Raw genomic sequence first — 25492 nt, 5'->3', positions numbered from 1 at the left:
AATTTGTTCGCTATTTCAAGAACTTGAAGACTGTCATCAAAGTACATGATGCATTACAAAACTTATAATTGGAAATAAAAACATCTGAAGCTTTTCTGACAGGGTAAACATAAAGTACTATCACACTGAACAGAACAAGGAAACGTGAGCAACCTTGTAGCTATTGGTATGCACGCACAATTATAACTGCTGCAGAGTAAAATCAACACTTAACTCCCACTTTAAAAAACGCTGAGAAAATTACATCTAAATGAATGAATGAATTCAACATGTTTAGGATCCGACATGGGGAAAAGAGAGGAGGGAGAAAAACACCAATTCTGCTCACACTTTCTTTGAAAATGCAACTCAAATGGGCTTTCTCTTGCTATTTCAGCCGTTTTAGAATTACACAGCCTAGGCCCCAGATCTAATTTTCCTGCTGCAGAAGTTAAGGCACTTCCTCCACAGTTACTAAATCTGACAAATTACACCTGGGTCTACTCTAACATGAAAAAGTGTGCTCTTTGTTCCTGACCCCTTGGTCAGCACAGAGATCAAATTCCTGCACATCGGAAAGCCCCACTCATATTCATTAAAAGCCACGGGAGACCAGCTCTGCATTTCTGTTGAAGAGGGGAACGAGGTACAGGCTACGGCTGAGCCACACAACTGCTCTGCGCCGGTCGGATACACGGACTCTTGGCTGCTGATCAGTTAGTACCTGGATTTTTTTTTTTTTTTTTATACAGCATCTTAGTAACAAAAGAGCACTTGAAACTGGGGGCAGGGGAGAAGGGGCTAGTTGATGCTTAAATGCCAAGTCCCACGAGTTTACTGAAACCTGCTTGCACTACGATGCTGGCTCCACAGATCAGTAACCAAAAACACAAAAAAGATTCTGAAATTCCACTGCCCCTCTAGCCTGGCCAGACAACCAGTTAGTTACACCACAGTGGCCAATATTTGACGGATTAGAATGGTGTCTCCTGTTTCTAACCACACTCAGCCTTTGGAAAAGACATTATAGAGCTGAGAGCGATTGTGATGAGGAAATCAGGAACCATCTTGGCGGCAGAGAAGCAACATGAGGGATTCAAGAAACCCACAAGCTTTCCTGTTGTGACAGCTAAGTCTTAGGCGGACGTAACTGTCTCCCAACACAAGACCCTTTTCTTCTGTCCCCCAAAGAGGGAGAGAAAAGCATGATAGGAGAAATTAAGAAAGTGTGACTGAACTGCTACTCCCAAAGATAACAACACATCATGCCCGATTCCTTTAAGATTTTTGGAGTAACAAAATGGGGAAGGAAAATACAGTAGTACCTTGGTACTTGTCGTTAATTTGTTCTAGAACGAACGAGTACTGAATCCCAAGCAAGCGCCAAGTGATGAAACAATTCTTCTTGTCAAAACGTGACGAGTACAGGGTTTATGAGTTCTGAAGCTGGTTAAGTACCGAGGATGACTCTATAACAAAGCCACAGAACCTGCCATAAAGCCTCTCTGAGCAGGGGTGTCCCCAGGAATGTGTCAACTCCTGTCCTTCTTCCAGGGGAGCACCTTTCTCCCAGGACAAGCATCCCACTTACAACGTCTTCAGTGCAGGCCACTGAATTTTCCCAGACCTGACTAACAAGCCCTCTTCCTCGGGGACCTAAGAAGTACCACAGCGCACGTCAGTTGTAAACACACACGAGCACGCTGCCGTGTTGTAAGTCACTTTCCACATACAGATTCCTGCTAAATTGTGAATCAGGAGCCACTGCTCTCGTTCTTCCTGATCTTCAGAAAGCTCTCAGCTATGCTCCAAGTTATAAACACGTAACGAATTGCCCTTTCTATAGGAGACCAAGTCACAATCCACATTTTTTAGATACAGGAGTCATAGCTACCTTCCTGGTCAGGTGGCAATTACTTTTGAGACAACTATGAGAAAATGGAAATCCTTAGTGTCAAGGTTTTTATTTGATTTTTTAAAAAATTCAAACCACTAGCACTATCAGCAAACCAGAATTTAGTGTTTCCTCCAAAAAGTCATTAGAAAAGCATGTAACTCACATCAGTCTACACTATTTGGGGGTTGCCATGTCTAATAGGTTACTAAGCGTGCATTCACCTACGAGCAAAACTCAGGAATGGAAAAACCTAACTTCTGAAGGGAAAAAGATAGTAACTTGGCCTTCCAGTTAAATTCCTAATAGTGAAAGAGGTTAAAAATCATATAAGACATTAAAATAAGCGTGCCTGCAAGATTCTGACTTTGCCCCTGTTTTTACCAATAGAGAAGTTAAGCGAGTCACCCAATCAGTAGAGGCTGAACTAGGGATAGACCCAGCGCATCTGACCACTAGTGCAATGGTCTTTGTATGAACTGGACAGAGGGATAACGGAGACCGGAAACACCAACCCCACTCTGTCAGTAACGGCTACCAGTTATCAAACGCTCCAAGGATGCCAGGAAGTGTTCTGCGTGCTGTGGATGCGTTAACTCACTTACCCTCCTGACAACCATGTGAGGGACGTAATGTTGCTATCTCCCTCTTTAGAGATGAGAAAACAGACACGTGGAGGTGTCCAGAAACTCGCCCCAGGTCCCAGGGCTGAACCAGGGGGAGATACGGGGAAATCTGTCCTCCCGGCAGAGAAATGGGCATGTAGGCATTCCTGAATCAAGGTTCAGATTATCAACAGTCCTGGGGATATTGATTTTAACAAAAGATCTTCCCAGTAAGATCCAAATTACTGATGCCTCCAAAATACAGGATGAGACTGAAACTTTCTTGCTGTCAACCTCTGCATTTTTAGTCAAAAGACAAAGTAGCAACAATTCCTCTGGGTGAGGCAAATTCCACACAAAGATCTCCCTTCTTGTAAGGAGACACTAGGTAGGAAGTAGTTCAGACTCTTTGGAAATCCCAAAAAATTGTGTGTAAAACAACCTCAGGAAAACATGTCAGAGGGCTAATAGTGTCTATTGTCTTCACCTTACCATCTTTTCCAATGTTAAAATAAATTTTTTGAATAATATGAATCCAGTTCAGACGTAAACTTTGTCCGAGTTTGTACCACCACCAAAAAAAAATTATCCCTCATCACATCACATTATTTGAATTACTGTTTTGTTTTGTTTTTTAATTTTTTGAGATGCTGCAAGATCTGCCCCAGGATCCAAAATCGCTCCCTCATCCATCATGGCCATAGTCTGACTTAGCTAAACCGGACCCTGAACAGGTTTGGATCTGCTCCGACTACGGAGGGGTCTTATTGGCTCTCACCACTTCGGCAACTACCAATCCAGGGGTCTCAGAAAGTCCTGTTTGTTCTGGAATAACCTTCAATCTTCAGTGCCCTTTGAAGATTTTTCAAAGATCATCTGAAGTTATTGAAAAAATGATCGTAACGCCACATAACTTCTCTGTCCATCAGAGGTCATTCCTCAGCTACTAGACAGTCATTAAGGAGCACGCTGGACAGCTGGGACAGCTCTCTCTCTCCCCTCCTCTTTACCCGGAAATGCTAATATCAACATCCAACACCACCCTGGGCTCCTTTTTCAGATTCCTGTTTGATAAGACTAATTTCTACTCTTTGTTCTCTTTTCCCTTTACCACCTCACATATTAAAAAAATGAACTAGTGTGTCACTAAAGCTGGGTAAATCCACTGCAGACAATAACCACCAGTGACCACGGCGCCTCAGCCACCTCGTGCACCCTGTCTGTCGCCAGTCTCAAATTTGGATGCTCCCATTTAGTCTGTGACTCTTGAGCAGTCACTTGGCCTTTCTGTGCCTGAGTTTTCTCATCTGCCACATAAGAATCAGAACAGCGCCCATCTCTTAAAGGTATCTGAAATAAATCAGGTGACAGATATAAAGGATTTAGAGTAGTGCCTGGCATATAGGGTAAGAGCTCAACTAGGAGTTCACAATCATTGTCAGGTTGATTTTTACACGAATATACTTCCTGTATCCGCTCATCAGTCCTTTCAGATGCCAAATAAAATAGGAAATGTTTCAACTTGCTGTTCTACAGAGGACAAACCGAACTGTTGAGTGGGGTGGCCAATCTGAATTTACTTTCTCCTACTCCAGCCTTCATCTCAACTCCTAGGGCAGGACTGGACTACCCCACCAGGTTGGGTAAGTAAAAAGTTAATTCTTCTGCTCTACATACACATAGAGCGCTTGAAAAGTAAATAAATAATAAAAACCCAAGACTTCTTTAACACTGACCTTCTGATCTAACACTCCCATTTTGAAGATGAAAAAATAACTGGCTCTGAAGGTGCAAGTTCACATAAATACTTAGTGGCAGATCCAAGGCCAGAAAATTATTATCCTAAGCAAACCACCAGGTACCCTTCTAAATCCACTGCGAACGTCACTTAATTTAATCCTCATAATAACCCTCTAAAGGATGTATTATTTCCACCCCCTTGGGGATGCAGAAACTGGGGCTCAACCTCTGTGAATCAGCTTCTGATAGAGCTGATAGAGCCAAGGTCAAAATACTTCTTGTCTGGCACCGGAGAATCTGCACCTGCTTCCACTTTGGTGATCTCAGTGCAGAGAACTCGAGTACTGAGCTCTTAACCCGTGACTTCCAAAGGGTCTGGGCATCAGCGTCCTCTGGGGAGCTTTGATAAATACAGAGTACTGGGCTCCACTTCAGGAAGGAGAACCACAGTCTGGATGGGCAGGGCCTCAGAAATCTGTATTTCTTCAGAGTTAGTGATTCTGATGTGTAGTAAGGTTCGAGAAACCCTAAGGGAAATGAGTGGCCTGAGGCTAGGGAAAGTCCAGAGCCCCAGAATCTGTGTGAAGAGGAACAATGGTGCCCTTCCCCCAAATCCTTCTGTGTCCTACAGACACACTTGAAGCCCCACCCACACCCACAGCCGCCAGCCTAAAGACCTCTGCATCACAATGAAAACAACCAACACAGCCCTGCCTAGCAGGGCCGGACTCCATGTCCCGTCAGAAATACAGCACTAAGGATTGTTTCCAGCTTATCCTTTTCCTTTAAAAAACCCAAGCCTGCGCCAGGCTTTCTGCGTGCTGAACAGAAAACAAAAATGCAGGGCGAGACGGTTCCCACGGACACTTACCAAGGTGCACCGTATATCCTGAATCCCTTCACAGTTACCTCCGAGTCTTGTAAGTAAATACTGTTTGTCAGGAGGGACTGAACGTTGTCAAAGTCCTCTGGTTTCAATTTGGACACAGAGGGGAAACGGTAGTAGTCCTGTTTAACGAGGTCTGCCATGAATTCCTTATCAAATGTCAGTTCATGATTCCCAGCAATCACTATTTTATATTCATATGGCAGGTTTCCTGAAATAAGAAAAAAAGAGCACCAATTAGCACGTTCATTTCCCATCATGAAGTACAACAGCCGAGACTGCGTGATTAACAGACGGTATACCCAAATGAAATAGCTCGTGCATTCCTCTATATTTCCATGGGAACCAAAATTTATGACTACTCCTTTATGCTAACAAAAATGACAATAAACGAGAGACGGGAAGCTGCTAAGAAGCTAAAAAGCTACTAAGAAGACACTAAGTTTTCTGGTCCCATTTCCCTCTTCTGTGTGCTACAGATTCACTGTGATGAATTCAGCAAAAAGCACTTTAATCACATTCCTTAAAAGAAAAGGTCTGAACTTGGTCTGGTTCTCAAAAAACAAGTAGATGACATCGTTAGGCATATAAACATAGAATCACTCTGTTGTATGCCTGAAACTAACATAAATTGTATGTCAACTCTACTTTAATAAAAAAATAAGCAAACCAACTATTCTTAACAATTCAGATGACTGCTAGATTTTTAGCATACCCTTCATATAAAAGACATGGCATAGCCAAGCATTCCACAATTTACGTAAGTAAAATAGTGCAATTCCATATTGTAAGTTAAAGTTTATCTTTTGGCTTGTGGATAAAAAGAACATTAATAATACCTCCCCCTGCATTTGAAGGCTAACTTTCCACCCATTGGGGACGGGAGAAGAAACTGTAAAGCTTAACCCCCTTTTAATATTTATGGTATGGAAATGTGAGCTCTTGGTGTGTGCTTTTTATGCAAAAGTTTCCCGATCGAAATGAGATAATTCTGGGAAGAAGAATGAAAGCTATAAAGAAAAACCCAAACACCAGACTTCTGCATAGATTTATAATGTTTGAATAAAGTACAGATCATACATATTAATAACTCACCGTGATGCTATAAGAACCAAAATCCAAAGGGAGATAGTGCTGGGCAGCTGTCCCGATCCTGAAATTAATGCCCTTTCTATTCGTTTTCATTACCCATCCCTCAAGCCTCACCGCTGGGCTGCTGCTCATTTCATTTCATTTCATTTCATTTTGAAAGGAAAAAGGGTGGGACAATAATGCCTATAATTCCAGCTTCCTGAGACTCCTGGGTCCAACGAAAAATTAATGTTTCCTGCGATTCCAGGAAGAATGAAAGTTACCACTAGCAGGAAATTGGATACACTTGTTGTAAAGATTTGGTCCTTACCAGCAAGCCTCAGTCAATGATTTAATTAATGAAGCTTAGTGGGGAAGAGAGTTGTATTTATTTTCAGGGGCAGGGAGCACATTTTGTCATGGGTCCACCTGCATTTCAGCAATGCAAACTGTAGCAATTACACTGTGAAGCCCCCAATAATCCAAGCAGCACAATGCAAACATATCTGCTAATATTGAAGCAATTTTTAAGATTGCCAGAATATGCTTTGGAATGCTACTTCAGCTTCCACTTTTTTATGTTTCTAACAGTAATAAAATTGCATATTTAGCACGTGGGTTAATGGGGAGACTAGAGAGAGAGATGAAAGCAGTCAGTAAATAACACTGCAGATGAAACTGAAAACGCTGTGGCCAAGTGTCAGTGGGTATCCTTGACTACTAGCCCACGACGCTGTGACATGCCTTTGGCCTCAGTTATTTGCAAGGGGGACACAGCTCATGGAAAATAGGAAGCCTCTCTCAAGTACATGTTTGTGTGAGTTTATAATCTGCACTAGCACAAGGCAATAAGAAGTGCAATGCATACTGCAAGCTACTTGGATAGAATGAATATATTTTGCACAATTCCTTGCACTTAAAATACAGATGAAAGATGTATTAACAAGCTGCAAATTCCAAGCACTGCCCACGCTGGAAATCTGTGAGATGCCCCACAACTCTAATATCACGGCTCTGTGACCCCACTGGCCTAATACCACACCCCTAGATTCACCTGTGTTCCCAAGGTTGGACCATTTTTGTGGACAGTAATTTGTCCCAATGCAGGTCCTACTGGCATGAATCTTTGAGCAACTCTATTTGTACAGCTCACGCGGTGGCTGCCCAGTTCCAATTTAATTGTTCACGATATGGACTCACTGCTTTTGCACCAATGCTCTTGCAAAAGGGCTTGGCTTCTTGCCTTTTCCACTTTAGAGCTTTGGTTCAGAGACGGCATGGGTGAGACTGGGAGACAGGACAACAGGAAGTACATGTTTGCCCTTCAGACCCGTTTGAAAAAAAAAGTAAAACTGCTGCAAAGTAAATCTTCCTCAGGAAGACAGGACTCCTCGGTGTCTTTTAAATCATATTGGGAGACTGGACATAAAGGAATAGCCACCAAAATGAACAGCCGCAGACACAGTGATGAAATTTACACGGTGCCAACAAACTCATCTCTTTCTGAGAATCCAATAGTAGTTTCAACTTCCATTCTCTGCTACCTATGTTATGAGATTGTCTGACATATATTCTTTTTCTGCTGGACTGACCTTTTATCTATAATCTGCCAACCTTTCTGTTTTATATGAAAAGTGTAAGCAGGGCAGCTGACAAATCTGTTACTTGATGGCATTCGAGTTTCTTTCCCTACCAGATTAATTTGGAGGCTCTGCAGTCAAGCTCCAAACTTCTTTGTATTCAAATAGCATCAAACAAAAAGGTGCCTGCTTTGTATTTTATTCAGAACAATCCATAGAAGCGGACCTGCCTGAATAAAAAATATATATATATATCAAGGCCATATCCACTTATTCTAACATGGAAAAATTCTTGCTTTGAATGACCTAAAGAACTCTATAACTAACAAGTTCCACCTTTCCCAAGATGTGACATATGTTCTCCTTGTGACATACAAAATCATTTTAGGGAAAATGGGGATGAACTTTTGGCAAAATGTCAAATAGTTTTTTGGATGTTTCAAAAATATATATTTGAAAAAATACAATATAACAGTGCAAATAATGTCTGTTCATTTTTCTATTTTTCATTTTTCGATTTTTATACAGGGTGGGGCAAAAATAGATTTACAGTTGTTTGTATGGAAAATAATTAATAAATAACAATACAAGAATAAAGTGTGTGTTTCATATACTTACAATTGTAAACCTACTTTTGCCCAACCCTATACATAAAATGAAATAATTTAAAGAAAACTACTGGTCAAGTAACGGTATAGATAATTCAAAGATGTGATGATGGGAGCAAGTAAGAATAAAATGTGGGAAATCAGTCCATTATCAGTTCGGGTTGGAGCTACAGACCACAGTGAAACCACAAACTTTAGGAACAGCAATTAAGACTCATTCTAATCCATATCTTTTAATGTACCTGTATTGCCTGGTGGTATCACATAAATAGATGCTCACTTAAAACTAGAAAATAATGCAAATCAGCTGTGTCCTCACTGCTACTCTGCAGTTCTAAATGTCTCACATTCATGCTGCTGTCTGTTCCCTAAGCAGTCACCACAAAACTCTTTCAGATTCCTCTCCGGCTGCCAGGCGGCCTTTTTTTTTTTTTTTTTAAATCCTCATCCAAGGACATGCTTACAGAGAGGGGAAGGGAGGACAAGAGAGGGAGAGAAACATCGATGCAAGAGAGAAACACAGATTGGTTGCCTCTCATACACACCCCGACTGGAGACTGAACTGAAACCTAGATATGTTCCCTGACTGGGAATCAAACCTGCAACCTTTTGGTTTGCTGGACATACTCCAACCAATGGAGCCACACCAGCCAGGGCCAGGCTCCTTTTAACTCTCCACTTGGCAAACAATGTGTCCTCTAACCTCAAGGTAGGCTATCTTTACTTCTTCCTCTTAGCTTCCTATCACTGTTTGCATTGTCTCATCTTTTTTTTAAGTATATTTTATTGATTATGCTATTACAGTTGTCCCATTTTTTTCTCCCCTATATTCCCCTTCACCCTGAACTCACCCTCCCACCAGCATTCCCCACACCTTAGTTCATGTCCACAGGTTGAACATATAAGTTCTTTGGCTTCTCCATTTCCTATACTTTTCTTAACCTCTCGCTGTCTATTTTGTACCTACTATTTATGCCTCTTATTCCATGACCTTTTCCCCTATTCTCCCCACTGAAAACCCTCCATGTGATCTCGATTTCTGTGATTCTGTTCCTATTCTAGTTGTTTGCTTAATTTTTGTTTTTGTTTTGTTTTTTAGGTTCAGTTGTTGATAGTTGTGAGTTTGTTGTCATTTTACTGTTCATAGTTTTAGCCAACTTGTCAGATGCAGAGTTCAAAAATACCCTAAACCATCCCTAACTTTGTTGTTTCTTTGAGATGCTTCCTCATTTCACTTACACGCTTCTGGATAGAGAATTCCAGGAGCTAGTAACTGGTAGCCCAAATGCAGCCCATAGATATATTACAGTTGGCCCTCAACTGTGTTTCATTTTTTTTAAATTGAACTAATATTTAAAAATCAGGAGTTCTGGGCTTCTAGTTTATTTTTTAAAGATTTTATTTGTTTATTTTTAGAGAGAGGGGAAGGGAGGGAGAAGGAGAGAGAGAGAAACATCATGTGTGGTTGCCTCTCACATGCCCAATACTGGGAACCTGGCCCGCAACCCAGCCATGTGCCCTGACTGGGAATCAAACCAGCAAGCCTTTGGTTTGCAGGACAGCACTCAACCCACTGAGCCACACCAGCCAGGGCTCTAGCTTATTTGGGAAAAGTAAAAGTTCAGGTGATATTGACCTTCAGTCTGCCACAGACCTCCCCACTTTCTATCACTTCTCACATCTGTCCCATTCCTCATGTTTGTGTTGCCTGATGGGCCCACACTATTATTAGAATTAGCAACTTAGAGACACATGGTTAATCAGAATTCACCCAATGAAATCTGGCTTCTGTTTCTATTCTCTTCCAAGAGCTTATCCTGGAATGTCAATAAGAATCTCCTAATAGCCAAAGCCAAGACTTTGTTCTCAATTCTCACCTCCACTGATCACACACAGAGGCACCCCGTCCCTCAAAGTATCAATTCCCTTGATTACTGATGTTGCACTCTCATTTTCCTCTTCCCTCTCTGACATTTCCTTGCCTCCCTCTTCTTCCTCAGCTCCCTCTTCATCCCAGCCGACTCATTATACTCTCCCTCTTCATCTTTACTTCTATGGATATTATTTAACATTTTCTTACCGTATGTCTCACATTTCGATTCTTTGTGACTCAGTGTTTAAACTCTGACAATTTAACCATAGGAGCATCATGGGGTTAAGAGCAGGGACTCCAGCCTTGAATTCCACTAAGTTTATGGCTTCATTGTGCTCTACAGCTCCTTATGTTCTCCAATGTGCACTGCAATCGTGGGTCATAACTGCACCCTTGACTCACAGGTTATTTTCAAGATAAAAGGAGAAAAAGCTTCTAAAGCACATGCATGATGTGGAATAAAAACAATTAGTGCATGTTAATTATTTCTTACTCCATTTTTTTAAGTTTTGCTTTTTTGCATATGACTTGTCTCTCCTTAGTCTGCCAGGTCTTTGATGTCATGGAGTATGTATGGCCTGGGTTTCTTTGTGACATAAAGTACCCAGTTCAGTACCATCCAAGTGGCGTCCAAATGGCGGTCTCTGAAAGCTTGGAGCATGGCCCGTGGTTCTTTGTTTGACAGAAAGTACCCAGTTCAACACCAACCCAATGGCAGGCACACAACTAGTATTTGGTGAGTAAGTGAAGGAATGAGTAAACCTCTACAAGATTTGCCAGGAGCTTCCTTAGAATTCCAGGAACTGAGCTTGTCATCGTGGGCTATGACAAGATTTAAACCAGTGTCATGTTGTCCCCCTGAAGTGTCTATTCTCTGCCCCCAAATCCAGTCTAGCCAAGTCATCTCCAACAACTGTTTAAACTGTAGTTTCCCGAAATATAAACAGGAGGAAAATAGTGCTACTACCCCAGCAAGATACTGCATATAAAGAACCTATCATTTCTGGCACTTCATAATCACTCAGTAGCTGCATTATGATGATTATTATAATGATTAAACTTCCCAGTTGCTCTCCAAGAAAATATGGCACAATGTCACTATTCTCAAAGGCAAGCATCTGAAGATGGAAATGAAAACTTGGATTTTCCAAAGCCAGAAACTGGCATGGTCCAAGGTGCCCTTCGAGTTAACAGAAGGCCTATTAAGGTCATTAAGACACAGGGATCTAGAGGTGAAGGTGGGTGGCCTCAGAAGCCTTCACACTGTGCACAGTACAAACCCAGCCACCTCTGACGAGATGATTCTAATCTTGCAAAATGTGTTCCCTAAACACATCACTTTTTTCCTCCTTTGGTTGTCCCATGAGCCAACCCTTCTAATATTTACTGAGTACCAAAAAGTCCGTGCCAGGGCTGGCCTCTCATTCACAATGACTAGTATATCTTGTGACAGAGAACATCCAGATTCTATTGCTGATCTGGGGCGTCCCTAACATCTTCCTTGAATCCAATGGGGCAGTGCTCTCTGAGTGCGGGGAGAGGAACGCAGTATTCAGTAAAGTTCCAGATCCTCAGGTGAGCACGTGTCTGATAAATCTGTAACAACTTTAAAGCAAACGCACAGCGAACTGTGTCAAGGTCAGCTTCCCTCCCTTATCAAATTCTGGACATTTAATCTGTCACTTCAAGTGGCTCCCATAAATCACAGCACAAGGAGGCAGAGGGATCCTCCGGGACAGGCTGATCCGGTGGTTTGAAAGCTGTGCCCAGGAGCTGCGGGGCTGGGGCAGGGCACACAAGCCCGGCAGGGAGGGACCTGCTCTCGGGGTCACAGCAGCGGCACTGCTTTCCTTCATTTCACGGTTTGGGGAAAGATTCCATTTGAAGACAGTTACTGCTGGTTTAGAAACATTAAGAAGAAAAACCACGGACGTGTCCAATTCCATTTCAGTGATGAAGAGACTGAGTGCGAGGGAATGCGGTCACTCGATGAGCAAAGTCACAGGCCAAGTTGGTGGCAGCAGGGGGATGAGAAGAGCTCTTCTGCCTCCTGTGCTAGTTCTTTCAGGTGATTCCAAATTTTGAGCAGGCTCATGAAGTCTGGCCCCAGGCCTATCTGAGTCCTCCTCATGCCATTCTACGGTGATCTTTCCTCTAGTTCCAGGCAGCCGCGGCCCTTCTTGTTGATGCCGTGAGATAGAACTCCCCAGTCTAGATGTTTGCCTGCCTATGTCATGGATTTCTCCTCCGGGGCACATCAAGCCATGGCAGCCTCACACGGCGGCAACACGAATCCTGGCTCATCTGAGGCATTCCCCAAATGCTCCCGCGGCTGCGGGTGTAATTTCTCACCCGCTCGCTCCCAGAAGAATGTGGGAGCCTACCCAAGAAGGGAAGGTCCCCAACTTGAAGGAAGAGGAGACACTGCTCCTCTGCTCCACGTTCTGCGGGTCCCAGAATCTGACACCTTGTTGGCTCTATTATGAGAACTAGGAGGAGCTTAGGACAGGAGAATACAAAGTCAAGGTAATAAACCCAAATGCCTACAGGAACCACAGAGGTAAAACAAAAATGCGAACTGGACTAGGCAGAAGTAATAGGGAGCAATGAGGACTAGGGCACACGTGTATCCCCGTTTTAAACTAAACATATATAAGCACGGCTTCGGCCAAACAAGATCCCTTGTTCACTTTCCCCTTCCCCTGACACATCATCGATAAAAATTAATGTTTTTCAGAATTAAGTATCATACAACGGAAGCCTACTTTTCTGCTGCAAGTCATTATAGAATGTATTCTTGTAGAAAAGTCAAGTTCAGGTCAACTCAAAATCCAAAGTCAACTCCAGAATAGTCACTTTTCTTGGGAATCTCCCTGCCACCTGCAGGAAGATGGCCCCTGCACCGTACTCCTCATTCCTCAGGAGTGGGGGATGTGGGAGAGAGGGACAGCAAATGGCCATCAGGTTGTGGCTGATGACAGATACTACCTTCCCCATGACCCATTTTTTATCGGGGATCTGATATGCAAGGCTAATTGATTGCTATCTCCTATTTATTCTGCTTACACCAAGAGGAAAGAAAAGAACCACAGTACAACAGTAGTTCTTTGTGAAGGGGAGCATCCCAAAGAAAACATCGCTTGCCGGTTTGGGTAAAAGAAAACCTAGTTGTTTAAAGGTGATAAATTGCAAGATCGTCAACCCTTATGCCCATTCCCCTTCATACTCCTAAATTATAAACTATAAATTATAGACTCTTCAGAAGTAACAAGAAAACCAAAGATATTTGTGACACAGCCCTCATGCTAAATAAAGCTCGCCTCACTGTGTAGCAAGGAGGAAGGAACACAGAGAAGACAGGACGGAAAAAGAACCTGCTGTGGATCTCAGATGCCCAGGAAAATGAAACTCACAAGGCACGGCCTTTGGGTTCACTCTCCTTGCCAGTGTGGTAGAAAGAAACTACCTTTCTGAGATTAAAAAGAATAAAACAGATATATGGTCAGATCTATTATCACGGGGCTGATGCTAACCAAAAGAGCTATGCTACGATCGATCGAATTTCTGAAACCTTCGGCCTACACGGGGCAGGCCAGGGGCCTGTTTTCAAACACTCTTCCCTTATGCCAGTGTTATAATGGGACCTCGTTATACCCCCAAGGTAGAGGAAAGAAAGCACTCTTTTCTGTTTAAAATTATTATAATATTTTCAATATTGTGACTCTAGCAGAGAGGGAGAATGTTCAAACTCTTAAAATCCCTATATCCCACTGAGGACTGAGGAAGAATAATTTGGACTTAAAAACTGGCCATGCAGAAAATTTTGCAGGAGAACAAACGGGAAAAAAAATCCCATTGGCTATGAGGATGGAAGAACTCTGTGACTATGCAATGTCATCTAAATCCCCCCACTGATGATTACAAGGGGCTAATATCAGAGAAGAGCTAAGTCCAGCCTGGAGACAGGGAGAGGGTTTTCTCAGCTGTAACCTCTCCCTCCTGTACTTCTAGCACCTAGAAAAATGCCTGGCACTTAGTTGGTGCCCACTGCCTACCTGTTAAGTGAATGAATGAACCTCCAGCAATCCCTCTCGGCTCCATGGTTTGCACTCGCTTGCCTGGGCTGCAAAGCCACCAGAAACATTCAATCAGGGCAAGCTCTGTCTCTGACCTCAGTCTGTCCCCCGTCAGGCTCCATTAATTTTCACAAGTCCTGACAGCTCTAACGTTAATACTCACACTTGCTGATGGAGCCACACAGCAGGTTCAGACTGCTACCTTCTCCTCTGAAACTCATGCATTAGGGTTTCTTCCATGCTTGCAATGGGAAACCAAGTCTAAGAAATATTAAACACAGAAAACTATATTACAATAATGCCAGGACGGAGCCAGAAGAAACCCAGGAGCAAGTAAGGAATGCTGAAGGAAAGCCCAGTGGTCTGCTGCAGGAATTAGGGCTAACGTAAGAAGCCACAGCTGAAACACTCCCTTCTCTTCTGCAACCTCCTCCACAAAAAGAATCCCAAGGCACCAGGAGATGTTTTAAGCCTTAATCCACACAAAGGAGACAAAAGGCCATTCCCCCCCCCCCCGGAGGAAAGCAGACCCCCTCTGGACCTGAGAAGTCACCAGTACAAGGTACTGGTGACATGTAACGTACTAAGCAGTATAAACCACGAAGGGACAGGCCACCAGTACTCCTAACTACTAGGGACCTGAAGACAGCTCAGAGATTTGATTCTCGCTCAGCAGCAACTTGCTTGCATGCATTCCTGTCTCAACCATAACCTATTCCAACCTAACTTTTTGTGACTTAAAAACCCAAACACACATACACACACACACACAAACACTCATTCAAACTCATACATTGTAAAAGACAACCACAAGGTAGTAAAAATGAATGACAACATCCTCTTGGTTTCCCAAACGGGTATCGCTAAGCTGCCACCCAGACCAGCACAGCACGTTATCTCTACCTGTGAAGCCGTGGCGATAACTGTTCACTGCAGTGCGGCTACAATTATACTTGAGTATTAGGATCTGGCTGGAACCATAGGGGGTCTCCTCACAGTTTATTTTGTCCAGCCTCCTCCTTACAAAGGAGGGCTTTGCCTTGTTAAGAAAGACTTACATCCCAGACAACAAACTCCACTGGGACAGACTCTCTCCTAAACTGGGTCCAGTTCAGGGTCCACTGGACAGTCCCAGGAAGAGCTGGTAAAGACACTGTGAGTCTCCTCCCAACGAGCTGTGGGTATGTTCACATCACTCGGTCGTATTATCATGGAGGGACAGATGGCAGGACGAAAACACCAGGGGCTCTGTCGTCAGACAGATTTGTGACTAAATTTCTGGTCCTGCCACCTATGAAACTCAAACTCAAAACATGTTATTCAACCTTCCCTTTACCAGAAAAAATTGGGATAATTGTACAACCTAATTACAGAGTTGATAGGCAGATCGAGGAGGATCAATAAAGGACCTAATACAAACCTGACACATAAAAGATGACTGTCGTTGCCATTATTATTATTATTATTATTATTTCACTTGTCCTCTGGTTGGCACTGTAACTTCTTTCAGGAAAAGCGGTCTATCTCCTACTTCCTACCACCTTAAAAGAATGTTCCATGAATTATCTTTAATAAACTAGGAGTGTTCGCTGACAAAGTCTAGGGTGAGCTGAAGAATACTATGTTGCTGATTTTCCCCCCACAAGGCCTTTAAAAAGCAACTGAGGAAAGGTGTTCCTTCCAGCAATAATTATAAAAACAAGTGGCAATTATTCTACCAAATAATGAGCGGAACAAATGCAAACCCTATGTGTTTGCATTTTAAACCATTACGTATGGTGAAAATCAAATTAAATAAAAACAACTTGGGTATAAAGGCCATATTCTTTAAAGGAAATGAACCATTTTGAGGCTTTTTAGATTCCCTCCCCACCTTAACCCCGCAAACGGTAACAAAACATCTTTCCGCAGTAACCGCTATTGTTTCTGCACACCGAAACCGTGTTTGGGCAGATGAGTGCAGGGTATCCGTGTGCAGTGACTCCGCGGGGCTGGCCCGCAGCAGCCAGAACAGAGGGTTGACAATGGAAATAAAATCCTGGCCTTAACAGTGCCACTGGGGCTCGATGAAAATGGTCTTCTGGAACTTGATTAAAACTAAATTGAAAAAGAACGTATTTGGCTAATATTACATTAGACTAAAATATAGAAATGAACCCTAATACTCTTGAAATCTAATAAGAAAAACCCATCTCAATTTCCAAACTTTCAAAAGCATATTCTTTAAATGCATCACAGATCAATTTACATGGTACTTTCGCCAATAAGCAAAACCAAATCCCAGGTTCCAATTGGCTTATATTGGAAAGTGTGAGAGCAAATGCTAGAAAATGCAATTACTGCAAACAAACTCCATTTTCTCTCCTCTGAAGGGAATTTCAGAGAATATTTTATTGCCATCAAATAATATTTCTGAAGGCATCAATACACAATTCTATTTTCTCTTCAGAGTCCCTACTCACTGCATAATCTAATCCACTCTACAGAATATCTTGAAATTTAGAGAAGAGCCTACGAAAGGGGGTATTACCTTGCACACACATCCTATGTCAATTTTAATAATTTGCACTCTGGACAAGAAGCCACAGGGAGCAAAATTTGCCATATAGAGCAAAATCCAGTAAAATGGACTTTTCCTATTTTATAACTCAAAATTCTAACGAAGCATTTCCAGAGTAAAGATTTAAAAGAAATCTCTTGGGGAAGGTTATTCTGATCAATAGTTAAGAGCAATGAGATGGAGGGAATGGAGACCACAGTCATTTCCTCTTTCATTTTTGCTTCTTCCCTGCTCATCCACTGACAAAATTCTGTAATACAAATCCCAGATAATCAGAAACTACAAAGAAGAAGACTTCCTTGGGGGTGTGAAATCAAATCAGGTTTCTGCTTCATTGAAACACCACTTCCAACAGCCTCTGGTCTCTTTCCTTGGGAATAGCTCTGTGGCCTAACTGCCACCAGGCTCCCCTCTGGGATGAAGTAGCATGAGGCACGCAGAGTAATTCCTCAGGAAGAAAGGGTCTGTGCAATGTCCATCAGGGCCTTGGGGCCCGAGGCCTATTTCACGCCCCACATCTTTGCTCCTTGCCCATATGCAATGGTCTGAACGTTTGTCCCCCTAAAATGCCTGTGTTGAAACACTAATCCCCAATGTGATGGTATTTGAGAGCGGGGGCCCTTGGGAGAAGGTTAGATCACACGGGTAGAGCCCCCATAAATGGGATCAATGCCCTTATTGAAGAGCTCCCTAGCTGCCTCCACCATATAAGACACAGTGAGAAGGCGCCCTTGATGAGCCAGGAAGTGGGCTGTCACCACAACACCGCCATGCTGGCACCTCGATCTTGGACCTCCAGCCTCCAGAACTGTGAAAAAGTAAGTTTCAGTTGCTTAAACCCACCCAACATGTGATATTTTGTTGGGGACGCTCAAACAAACTAATACTCCTTCCTAGGAGGCCGCTTTGCTTAATCTATACTACACACTAAAGCTGAGGGGCTCTTATTACAACACAGATCTCATCACATATACTCCCTCCACACACACACACTCGGCCACTTTAAAATCATCCTGGATTCCCTATTACTGCCCAGAGACAAGAGGCCGAACTCCCTGTGTGTGGTGTGTGCAGTTCTGGGGATCTGGTTGCCATCAGCCACTCCTCCGCTCCTATCCCGCCTGGCCCTGAGCTTGCCAAGTGCTTGCAGTTCACAGAATGAGACTATCTACAGGGGCTCCTTCTCCTGCTTGACTGCAGACCTCAGGACTAGGAGACCCCAAGACTATGTCTGATGCATCTTACCATTCCCAAAAGCTTTAATAATTACTTATCAAATGATGAATAATTAAGCAATAATTTTACCCTGGCTAAGAATCATGTGGACGTGAGTAGGCAATACCTCAAGTTTGGATTCTAGATGGCCTTAAAGTGTTAAAATCCTATTTTTATTTTACCCGAGGAGGGCACCAGTTACATCCTTCACAAGGAATACTGTTTGGTTGCAATTGAGAAACTAAATCTGATTTTAAAAATCTGTTATAAGGGGACTTTTGGGGAGGGGAAGGCAGATGGAGACAAAGATATCAGCTTGCAGTAGTTAAAAACGCAATTTTGTTGAAGCAGTGAACAAATGAATAAATAAATGAATAAATGAACTCTACACATCACACAAATAATGTGTTTCAATTTCAAAAGAGAAGGGAATCACTGCTGTTGCATGGGTAACATTACTCATTTAAAGATTTTTGCAGCCTTTGTTCCCAGCATCGGATAGATCAGAAGAGATAATCAATAGCGGAGTTAATAGAATAGCCATTCATTTTTGAGGAAGCTGTCTGTATTTCCTCTTCGTTGTATCGCCTCATCTGAACGTTTTCACCCCTAGGCCTCTCAGGCAAATCACTACTATTTTGACAGCTGGCTTTGCAGAGGCCACTCTTTACAAAGGAGTCTACTGCCCTGGCCCGACAGGGCGAGTGTGCGTCTTCTCAGGCCCCCCAGTCACTGGGCGGGATGAAAACAATCCACGCGAATGGACTTGCAGGGCCAGCTTTTCTCTTTTGCTTCCAACAAAAGAAAATAAAAATAAAAATAAAAAATCAAGAGGCAGCAGGATGCCCTTGGCATCTTGTCCTCTCATTCCAGGCTCACTGACATTCCAACCCTGGCGAGTCCTCAGAGATCAGAATCATTCCTTCTGTGCAGTGGAAAACTAGGATCCAGAAAGGCTGGCTATATGACTCCTCCAAGGTCACCCAATGAGTGAGTGGCAACAGGGTCTCCTGCTTTGGCAGCCCAATCTTCTACTCCTTTTTACTATGTCATACAACTGCACAATCAGAGTTTTGAGTCGAGGAATGTTTTATAGATCAGGAAATTGAGGTTCAGAGAAACGAAGAGGCTTTTCTAAAGGCTGCCGGCAACCATGAATTCTGACTCCTAAAATCAATCTGCCATTACCTGCAAGTCCTGTCCACTAAAACCCAGGACATATGGCCACTTATTGCTTCATATCACACAACACTCAGAACTGCTCAAGTTCATGGCTGGGGTTCTCATTCTATTCTTTTTTAAACCTTTACTCTTACAGCTTACGACTGTCTTTCATTTGACCCTATGGAAGGCATGCATCTGTTTAGCCACCTTAAGTGAGCTTAGATCGGAGAGGAACTTAGGACAATAGAAATGACCTCTCTGGACCCAGCCACTGTCCTTCCAAACTTTCTTTCTGTCTCTGACATTGTTATTGAGGCACCTTTGATGAAATTCAATGGTAAAGATCTTCCACAAGGCAAACATCACAATTTTAACTTATTTTTGTCCATCAGTAACTAAGAGGCTATGTTTGCTTCCTCGTAGCCAACATGGTTCCTTTTTCATATCAAATACCTAGGTGGTTTCTCAGGATTCTGGGGAAAAAAAAAGATTTCTAGACTGATATCTTCTTGTAATACATAGGCTCATCTCAACCACAGTATTTCATTTCTGACTCTCTGAAATACCAGCATTTTTCGCTAGATTATTCTCTGCACAGTGGGAGGTTAGGCTACTATCATTGATTCTGTAGTGCTGAAAAAATGCAGGTCAAACTTTCTGAAAAAGAGTAGTTTTATTTTTTTCAAATGAATTCCTTTGGTGTTTTGGCTAGAAACAGGAGATTAGGTACATTAGTTTAAAAAATATTAGGTATTTTTGCAGGATCTAACATAATAATTCACAACTGGGAATTTCAACCACTTCTATTCAAACTCATTCAAAGCTTGTGACGTTGATGTTTACTAGGAAGAGCTGGTCAGATTTCAATGCTTTGGGTTAAACTGTTTTACTTTTTAACTCTCTCATGTTCACTTTCAACTCCATATTCTCAGATTCACCCTCTTTGCGGTTTCCTTTCCTTTTTGGCTCATTACAAAGTTCTTGCAAAGTCAGGTCATAACCTAATTTTCTAATCCATCAGCCTTGGGGAAAAGAAATCTTATTAGATCCCATTAAATCTCATTAGATCCCTGACCCTCTCAAAAGTCAGGATGATATTTGATAATGAAATGGGGTCCCAGAATGCCCACGAATGATCAGTCTTTCTACAACATTCAACAACTACTCCCCCAGGTCCTAGGGTTAGACAGGCAGTGTGCTGGGTGCCAGCTGGGAATATAATGACTGACAAAATGGAAAAGGGTCTCTGCCCTTAGGGAGCTTATACTCAGCTGGGAACAACAGACAATAAAAATGTGAATACTTACTAATGAAACTCAGACTACGAGAATTGCTAGGAAGGGAATTAGCAGGTGCTATGAAAAAGAGTAATAGATAAAATCTACTGATATACGGTGATCAAGGAAGGTATCTTCAAGGGGGACAGTCAATATTTGCCGTCTGTTCAGCCCTTTATCAATAATCAGTTAAGATATGCAGAAACAGACTTCCCAGATCATGCGTAACTTAATGTAAAGAGGCAGGAAGCATGCATACCCACAAGAGTACGCGCACACACACCCCGGCGATGCTGAGAACAGTATTCATGAGAAAAAGGAATACTGTAGAACAGCGGACCCCAACCCCTGGGCTGCAGACGGAAGCTCACCTGAGCTTTGCTTCCTGTCTCTCCCACATTCCCCACTCTCCCTGTGCTGTCTTCTGTGAAACTGCCCCAATACCAAAAAGGGTGGGGACTGCTACTGTAAAACAGCAATTTTCAACTGGGATGCCACAAGAATTTTTAAAACATGCAATACCTGACTATTTAGTCAGGAGCATTGACCTCTTTGCCCTTAGATTGTCAGATAAAAAAATGACGACAGCCAACACAACAATAGCCATCCAGTGTGAATGAGTCAAAATTATACCTATTTTTTTGTCAGATCAGCAAAAAATATGATTTTTGGTGTGCCACAGAATTTCAGTAATTAGTTTAATTGTACCATGAGATTTTTTAAAAGAGGTTGAAAATCACTGTTGTAGAGGAAAAGAAAAAGAAAAGTTTTAAGAAGAACATAGGAAACAGGTAACAAGTGTGGGATCTTAAAGTGTTACCCAAGGCTGTCCCCAGCCAAGCCATGCCACCATTGTTGTCCCCTGAATTGCAGTCAGGTCACACCACATGGACTTCATTCTAGGAAAACAGTAGGGTACTCTCTCCAAAGTACCATGGCAAAGGTATTTCATTATCGGACTCATAAAGCAGACACGGTAGGTGGTCTACTCCAGTCCTCACCTCAGTTTCCCATGACAGCAGAGCCCCTAATTTTGTTCATGTATTCATCCCTGGGAAGCCATGTGCCCACGAAAAAGGTGGCCATTCTTAAACCCAGGTGAGCGGACCTTGATGAATTCTATTTTTCTTACCAGTGACTGCATTAAAGAGGCTCACGTCACCCAATCCTAGCCAGTGAGACATGAGGGTCAGTCTGCTTGAAGGGCTCCTGGGAAATGGTCACCGCTATACAAACAGACAATACCAGGAGGGAATGGTTTTCTCTTTTCACCGAACATTTTCACGTCTTCATACTAAACCTGGAACTTCAACAGTCACAATCCTACCTGAGAGGCAAGGCTAACATGTGAGAATAGGAGGGAAAAATATACTGAAATAGCCTGGGTGCCTGAAAATCATCACTGGGTCCCTGAATTACCAGATCCTAAAAAACGCTTTACTCCTCCTTCCATCCTTCTTATTATATGATAATAAATCCCTTGTTATTCAAGACACTTTGTTTCTTCCAGCCAAAAAAGTCTCCTTACTGATTTAACACACTGCTTGCACTTCCACATGCTTCATTAATAACATAACATCTCTCCCAAACAACGCTACGTTGTACACCTTCTACTCCTCCTTACAACAACTTAGCAAGAGATCCTGAATTGTGATTCGCTGCCTCTGGCAAGGGTACTCAGAGTCCTGGTAAACAAAATTAAATGGTGATGACAATTTTGAGGCTTAGAATCAACACGAATAACAATTCCCCTCTGTTGGGCACTGTCCTAAAAAACTCTGTACTGCAATCTACTTCATCCTCACGACAACCCTATGAGCCAGGAATTATCCCCTTTCACAGATGAGGTAACGGAAATACACAGAGGTCAGGATGGAAAAGAACAGCCTTGCTAAGGGTAAAGAGAGCGTGCAGAATAGATCCCTGAACATGACAACTGATGCCGCCACCAGCAAATACAGGGCAGTGCATTGGCAGGAGAGCCACAGAAGGGTTCATTAAAGCTCCAACTGTCCACACCCACTAGTAGAGAACCTGACACAACAGGTCTGAGCTAGACTCCAGGAATCTGAAATTTTACCACCTGCCAGGGAAGCGGTCAGGTTTGGGAGAAAGGAACCTGAAACGAGAGAAAGCTGAACTGCCCAAGCTCTGGGGGACGTAATAGGGTAAACTGAGTTGATCTATTTAACTCCTTTGCAAGAAAGAATGCAAAATGCTTCGAAAGTTATCTCCCATCACAGTGGTTAGAGAACCTTGATTCTTTATAGCTTAGAATTTAGTTAACTTGTTTCTTAAATCCTACAGGACACAAAGAGTCGTGTGTGTTTTCTCGTCTTGACTGTCTGATTCATATATGAACCTCCGCTCGCCTCAAAGATATGCCAAAAACTTCCTGCCAACAGATAAGGCACAGCCTACTGTGTGAACGAAACTTAAAAATGCCACCAAGCCGAGGTCACAGTTATTTGGGGAACGTTCTAATACAAACACCTGGAAGTCTGGACTGGCCATAAAGAGTTAAAATAAAGCAGGCAGAGATTTTTTACTATGGCAATTTTCTGTCTGCGAGAGTCAGAGAGCATGAATATGACCAGAGACAAATGACACTAAACTGAACTGCAAATGCACAGAATATGAGCAGCCTCCTCCCCATCCTACAACGTGGCAGCCATTGCTAATCAATCAGGTCGCCTTTCTCACTGAGTCTGGATGCGCCACGAAGACCCCTAACAAAATGCTCCAGGGCCAAAACTCCCTCCGAACACGGATAAAAATTAAGATCACTCACAAATAAATAGAAGAAAAAACTGCAAAAAAGAAAAATACTGTATGTTCATTTCCCAGATGTCCTTCTGGCATAGCCAAGTCTTGTGATTATTATTTCTATAGCTCCTCATGTTCATAAAGGGCCCTTGGATAGGTGTTTGCTGAATTTAATTTGGTTTTTTTTTCCTACTACTTTGGCCAAAGGATTCAGCATTTCCTTAACATGAATATTAAACTCAGCAGAGCCCATAAAGCACTGGAACCAAAACAGTTAATTAGCAAGTCACTGAGACTTAGCAAGAAGCAGGAGGCATGGCTGCGGAAGCCTCCCGTTTTTCTTGTAATAAAGAAAATAAAGACAGTAATTCGGAGAACATTTATTAACCCCCCAGCACGGATAACTGCTGTCGGATGTGGGTCTGTTAGTCTTGCATTAACATAAGCCACTGAGTCGCGGTTGTCAGTGGTACAGTAATGCCCGTGACACTGCAGAGGGGTGCTGACGCTGGAGCTCTGAGAACCGAGCCCCGTGCCCAGCAAATGCTGTTAAAAGGATTGCTTGCCCAGACGAAATTCATTTTATAAAAAAAAAAAAAAGTAAGAAAGAAAAGAAGGAGGTGTTCAATTGAGCGAGCATTTTCTTAACTCATTTTAAGATAATCTCTTGCATTCACCAATAATTCCTCCAATTGGCAGAACCACAGAAAGAGATTCTGCATGGTTTGGCTGTTTGTTGTATTCTATATTGGTGGACAACCTAAAATAATGGAGTGGCGATAAAACAAAAACAAAAAAGAAAGAAAGGCTTTATAATAGTCAAGATATGCTAACCAATTTTAAATTGAATTACACAGCCTGCTAATCTTTACGACGGGATACAATTTCTTTCAGCATTATGCATTACACTAAAAGTTGCAACGCTTTCCCCTGCCCACTTCTCCAGCCGAGCTGAGAGCCGCACCCCCACCCCCCACCCCCCACCCCTCCCCAGCAATAAAGCTTCCCGTGGACCCCACCAAAAGCCTTGTTCCTGCTGACTGGGAAGGCAGGGCGCCGCTTGTGTAAGATTTCATTTTTATAGCTATTGTTAGTTGGTGTGCATCTGTATTTCACACCAGGGTATACAAACAGTCATACAAACACTGGGCATATTTTCCTAATACACATTTCTAAAAAGGGTAGATTCAAATGTACAGCTATGGTAAAAGAGATTTTAAAAACCAACAATATTGATGAGCTTGTTAAATTTTCAAAATGGATGTGCAGAACACTACATGGTGCGTATCTGATGAAGCAGACACCTCAGAAACTCGGAACTACCCAGGTTTAGACTGGAAGTAACCCCGCGGATGCGGGAGCCTGTCTGCGGGCGCTGTGCTCTGGCTGCTCTCCCTCTCTGGGCGGTGGGGCAGGGCGCTAACCCCAGCAGGGAGATCCCGTTCTGTGAGGATGGACCAGCTCAGACTCTAGCCCCTCTAACCCCGAGGAGGAGAAGAGCAAGAACTGCCTTGACAAGTTTCCTGATCCTCCCCCCACCTGTCATGGGAAAGGGTGCTTCCAGATTTGCCTTAATAAAACAAACCATGAATATAATACTTCCAGGAGACATGACCCTTCTTTAAATTTAAACTCCTTCCCGATACCTTAGACTGTGGAATCTTACTGTGTGCCGCGCTTAGCTTATATATAATGAAACGAAAAGACCCACCTGTATACACTGCCTTGTGAACAAATGCATGTTCTCTGTCACTGAGCTATATCTATGACATTTTTTTAAAACATATGCAAGGCAGGTAAAGAGACCATATATAAGAGTAGAACCTCAGATGTTATGATCAGAGAGTATGGAAAACTATGAGCTACAGAACATCTACTAGAAACCACACATAGTTTCTGTTTTAGATCTTTCTAGAAATCTAATAGAGTTTCTAGACACTCTATTAACTGACACTCTCCAGTCCCTGTGAGACACACACCGACTGCTGCCCACAGGGCACTAACGACAGTCACAAGTGTCCCTGGTGACACCTACGCACATCTGTTCACACTCACAGCATCCCTAAGCCACTCCCATCTATCCCCGAACTAGTCTACGCCAGCTGTCCTGTGTACCATAATTACCTAGTGCCATTATATAGTACTTAAAAATGACTAAATATGAACATTTAAACAGTGTATACATGCGCTGTGGCAGA

At 42.7% G+C, this 25492-nt stretch overlaps 1 protein-coding gene across 4 annotated transcripts in view; it reads right to left on the bottom strand.

Annotated features, from left to right (window-relative positions):
• MPPED2 (metallophosphoesterase domain containing 2) overlaps positions 1-25492 on the bottom strand; it is a 158166-nt gene that overhangs the window by 70394 nt on the left and 62280 nt on the right. For all 4 annotated transcript variants that reach the window (XM_053924918.1, XM_053924919.1, XM_024558934.4 and 1 more), the window contains exon 4: positions 5090-5315. In XM_053924918.1, the coding sequence (XP_053780893.1) occupies positions 5090-5315 (226 nt within the window). The remainder of the gene's footprint in view (positions 1-5089; positions 5316-25492) is intronic.

Source organism: Desmodus rotundus, chromosome 5 (assembly GCF_022682495.2).
Source record: "Desmodus rotundus isolate HL8 chromosome 5, HLdesRot8A.1, whole genome shotgun sequence".
Taxonomy (NCBI): Eukaryota; Metazoa; Chordata; class Mammalia; order Chiroptera; family Phyllostomidae; genus Desmodus; species Desmodus rotundus.
This window is presented reverse-complemented; position numbering and strand designations above follow the sequence as displayed.